The sequence below is a fragment of the Pygoscelis adeliae genome, unplaced genomic scaffold, assembly GCF_000699105.1.
Source record: "Pygoscelis adeliae isolate BGI_AS28 unplaced genomic scaffold, ASM69910v1 Scaffold546, whole genome shotgun sequence".
NCBI lineage: Eukaryota > Metazoa > Chordata > Aves > Sphenisciformes > Spheniscidae > Pygoscelis > Pygoscelis adeliae.
This window is the reverse complement of record NW_008824951.1, coordinates 123,729-128,206: the sequence shown is the minus strand read 5'-3', so window position 1 is coordinate 128,206 and position 4,478 is coordinate 123,729. Positions and strand designations below refer to the sequence as shown.

The following is a 4,478-nucleotide window of genomic DNA, read 5'->3' as shown; positions in this document are numbered from 1 at the left end:
CATGACTGGTGTGTGTCTCATAGTTCTGAATTTAGAGCCGTTTGCAGAGGTTAATTTCCAGTTGCCTGTGATTCTGGACACCTTGAGCTCAGTCCAAATGTCATCTGTCGTGCTTAGAGCAGGTTACTGTGTTATTTCAGGTTTGTGATGCTGGAACCTCCACCGGGAAACACAGAGAAAATCCCTGACAGAGGAGGCCAGTGAAGAGATACTAGCAGAGATGAGATGTATGTGTGCACGAGTAACGTGAGTCTGTCTTCAGTTTCAGATGCCCCTGGATGTTCAATGATAGCACTCCTCCATACTGGAGCAGCAAAGTTTCCCCAAAACTTACTTCCAAGGGCAAGACAAGCTGTGTGCTCCCTCCTCCCGGCTGGTGTTCTCAAAGGGTACGGCTCCATCGTAAGCAGGAAACTGGCGTCCCACGGCTTTGGAGCTTCCATGGCAGCAATGTCATCCTTCCCTCCACAGAGATATCACTACTTCTTAGTGCTGGATTTTGAGGCTACGTGTGATAAACCACAGATTCATCCTCAGGTAAATAGCCAATGCTGTTAATTTTCCCCTTGCAAGTTGCTGCTGCTGTTCTGAGAGATGGAAGGAAAAAGCACAGTGCTGGCTCACTTGTTTTCTCTGGTTTGTCCCACCTCCTTTCTGTTACTGGTCCTCCAGGGCTCTTGCCAGTCACCTGCTCTCTCAGGAGCAATGCCAGGACCGTTCAGTGGGAATGAAATGAAGGAGCCTGATTTCCATCAAGGAAGTGACGATTCATGTGTTATCGAAAACATCTTTGTCATGTATGCTTGTCATCTGCCTGAACTGGGGAGGGTCTAAAAATTTTTGGCTGGGAACCTGCATTGGTAGAGTACTCATGGCAGCCTTGTTTGATTCTGCAAGGAAGAAGGCTGTTGGTAGCCAACAGCTTTAGGAAAAGAAGAGTTTGAATGATATGAATATATGCAACATAATGGTGTTTCTAAGTAGAGAAGAACAATAGTTTGGAGCTATCTGATCTTGCTGAAGTTATCTTGCCTGGGTGTTAACTCTGGAGTGTAATGAGAGAGGAAGAGTTCAGCTTCAGAGACATTTTCCAGTGCCCTACCACTTGAGACATACAGAGATCCAGATGAAGTACAGAGGTTTTTCTGCAGACAGTTCTTCCGTAGTAGCGTAGAGCATATTAGTAAATAGATTTTCAGTTGTCAGCAGGATAGGCCTAGGTTTTCCATTTAGATTAGAAAACCGTGCTGAAAAGAAAAAAAAAACCAAAACCCTGATATTGGGTTGGTAACAAACAAAGAGAATTTCTGAGTCTCTAAATTGGACTTGGACTCCTCGCCCTCTTCTGCCAAGCAATTGGCATCTTATGGGTATTGCTGGTAATATATGCATTGGGTCAGAATAACTTCCATTTGTTTTGTTTCGAATATACTAAAGGCTAAGTGGTTTTCAGTGTGCTATCTCATTACTGAAGTGACTTGATACAGTGTGTTCATTTGCCCGTGCAGCTGTGGTTTCCCTTGGGCTTGTCCTGTCAAAGGGATGCTGCAAGTTGGGATCAAACTTGACTCCCCTCTTCCCCAGTAGTGCCTTGGTGTGTGCCGCCTGCCTGTCGTGTCTCTTGAAAAATGGACAGCAAATTCCCTGCTCTTTTGCTGGGTCTTTGTGGGCGGCTGTTGCGGCTCTGCATCCAGTTCTGCTAGCAGGGTCTTAACCGCTCTCCAAGTGAGATGTCAGGCTATTTCCTGCACGCTCCACCTCGGGTGCACAGACCTGTCAAAGCTGTAAATTGGATCTACCTTGTCCCTTTGGATATGGGTTTGGTCTGTGCACATTTTGATGCAAAACCATGATGCATGTGGAGCTAGTTTACAGCTGGCAGTAAAAAGGAGCATGAGTGGAATATGATTACTACTGTTTTAAGGAGCTTTGTCCCCAAGTCCTTGCCAGGGAAAGTAATGGTCTGGGCCAATGCAGATCTGCTATATATTTTGTTGGTGAGATAGCACCTTTAAGGTGGAGATGTTCTTCAGTGTTGTTTTTCCAGTCTGCTGTGTTCAGTGCCTGTCTGCATCATATCATGTGTGGAAAGGGCTGTCAGTCCCTCACATCCTCACCAACAAATTAGTTTGACAAATAAAGAAATGACTCTTGCTACATGGGAATCGGTGTAGCTGGAAAGGCTGAAGATGCCTGCCAGAATTGGGCAACTTTATAAAATGAGACTTTAGTTGATGCCCCTACCTACATCTTACCTTTTTGCTGACCGGCATGGCTTTTGTCCTCTTCACTGCTGGGCCATATGTCATCGTGAGCAAACTGTGCCTTGTATTTCAGCAATGTTTTGTGCAAGGCTCTAGGGGCAGGACTTTCCACTGGAACAGTGGCAGACCGGTTTTGGAGGTTTGGTCTGAGGACGGACCTGGCAGCTAGGAATGGTCGGGTGCTGATCTTTACTGTGATCCTGATCCTTTTTCTGCTTTTGTTTTAATACCTGCAAAATAGAAGTCTAGATACGATGAAATTCAAATGCACTGGGATTTGTTGAGGAGGCTGCATATGCAGAGCTAAGCTGTGACCCAGGTTACTTTAAGTAGGTAGGCATAGCTGTAAATTTAGCTAGCTCAGCCTAAAAGTCTTGCAGAGTGCACTTGCCACTGTGCAGCACACTTCACATTTCTCACTAACTGCTCTTCAAAATATTCTGGCTTCTTACCAGAAACTACTGAAAGAGCTATCTTTTTGTCTACACTAAGGTGTGTGACTGCTGCTTTTGCTTTCCCTCCCACTGTATTTACTTGTGCTCTTCTGCAACCGGCAGCCTCACTGGCTTTATCCCTGGGGAAGTCCTTCATGCTCATTCTGGAGCCCTGAAGACTGCTTCATTGCCATTCCCTTTCATGCTGCCCGATCTCTCTCCAAGGTCTCATGGTATGGCCTCTGTAATGGGGATCAAGGAGGGTCAAGGACAGTGGTATTCCCCTGGGAAGCTGTCTGCATTGTGGCTCCAGTGGCTGGGACCGCTGGCTGAGTGCCTCGTGGCTGCTGCCCTTTGCTTTACCACTTCTGGGTCAGGGATGGAGGGTCCTTCATGTTCCCTGCCCTACACCCACAGAGGAATCGTAGCATCCTTGCAGTTCTGACTTCTGATGGCTTTCAGTAGATATGCCCTTAAATCAAAGCACATGTTTATATGCACAAAGAAGCAGTTTAGCTTTATGGGTTTTTTGGATATATTTATGAATAATGAGACCATCCCAGAGAGAAAAGAAGGTGGGGGGTTTAACTGCATTGCCCCAGACGGATAGATGGGAAAACCTGAAAGAATAGAGGCACAGTCTATGTCGTGTAATGTTTTAGCCAGCCAAAGGTCAATAGGGGTTGGCAGTAAGGGATGTTTATGGCTGGCCGCTTGCATCTCTTTAAAGCTTACCTTGTGCATTTGGAATTTGATCCAAAGCCCAGTGGGGTCAGGTCGGAGCTGTCGTTCTGCGGAGGTCGGTGGACCTCGGACTGCGATGGTGGTAGTGTGCTTCATTTTTCAGCTCTGACTTTTTTTTTCCTTACTGTCTGCTAAGAGTTTATAAGTACCTGCTGCTTTTATACGCTGTCAGCCTGCAGAGCCGGGCATGGTGCTTTAGCTACACAAGAGAAGATGCATTAATAAGTGGGAGTCTTGCTCTTTTGTCCCTTTGTCCTTGTATACACCAGTGTTTATGGTGGTCAGTGCTTTCAGTGACTGTGTTGAGGAGCTCCCCAGGCTCAGATCCGTGGCTGCCTGTAACCTTTTTTTATTAATGCAGTGAGTGGGTGTGCCTCCTTCGGTCAGCAAGCCAAGTGTCTTGCCTTCAACTTCAGCAGAGTAGATGAAAAGCAATGATTTTTTTAAATGTAAAAAGTCTGAAGGTAGAAATCAGATCTGTTCAAAGCTGAATTTGAAATTAGGCTTCAACATAGGATGTTAATCTCTACTGTAATCTATTAAAGCCACTTAAATGAAAACCAAATAAAATTCAAACTTTGTATGTCTGCTGCCCATAAGTGTAAAAGAGTATCAGACCCCTGACCTGGCAGAAGGAGCTGGACCTAGGAGTTGCTAAGCTGCTAAATGAGCTTTTGGTAATGATGAAGTTGCTTTTCACATCAGTTTTTTTCAGGTACTTGACTTCAGTGTCTCAGATTCACTCAAATTTGATAATCAGTTGGGAATTAGAAATTTGCCTCTTCCAAACTCTCTGTAAGAGGAAGGTATGAAATGTTCAGATCTTTAATTGCTGAAGGAGGTTGTGACCAGAGGCAGAAGAATAAATTGTTTACAGACAATACTTTCCTTGTTCTCTTAAACAGCACATTTTAAATACACTAAAGAAAAATATCAAGATGTTTTTGTATCATACATGTCATGGTTTAACCCCAGCCAGCAACTAAGCACCACACAGCTGCTCACTCGCTCCCCCGAGGCGGGAAGGAGGAGAAGA

General features: G+C 45.1%; 1 protein-coding gene across 1 annotated transcript in view; it reads left to right on the top strand.

Moving 5' to 3' along the window:
• Positions 1–266: 266 nt before the first annotated feature.
• Positions 267–4,478, top strand: part of ERI3 (ERI1 exoribonuclease family member 3) — a gene marked incomplete at its 3' end in the record, with an annotated part of 88,963 nt that continues 84,751 nt past the window's right edge. Inside the window, exon 1 of the mRNA XM_009325603.1 lies at positions 267–537. Within this exon, the coding sequence (XP_009323878.1) occupies positions 286–537 (252 nt within the window). The remainder of the gene's footprint in view (positions 538–4,478) is intronic.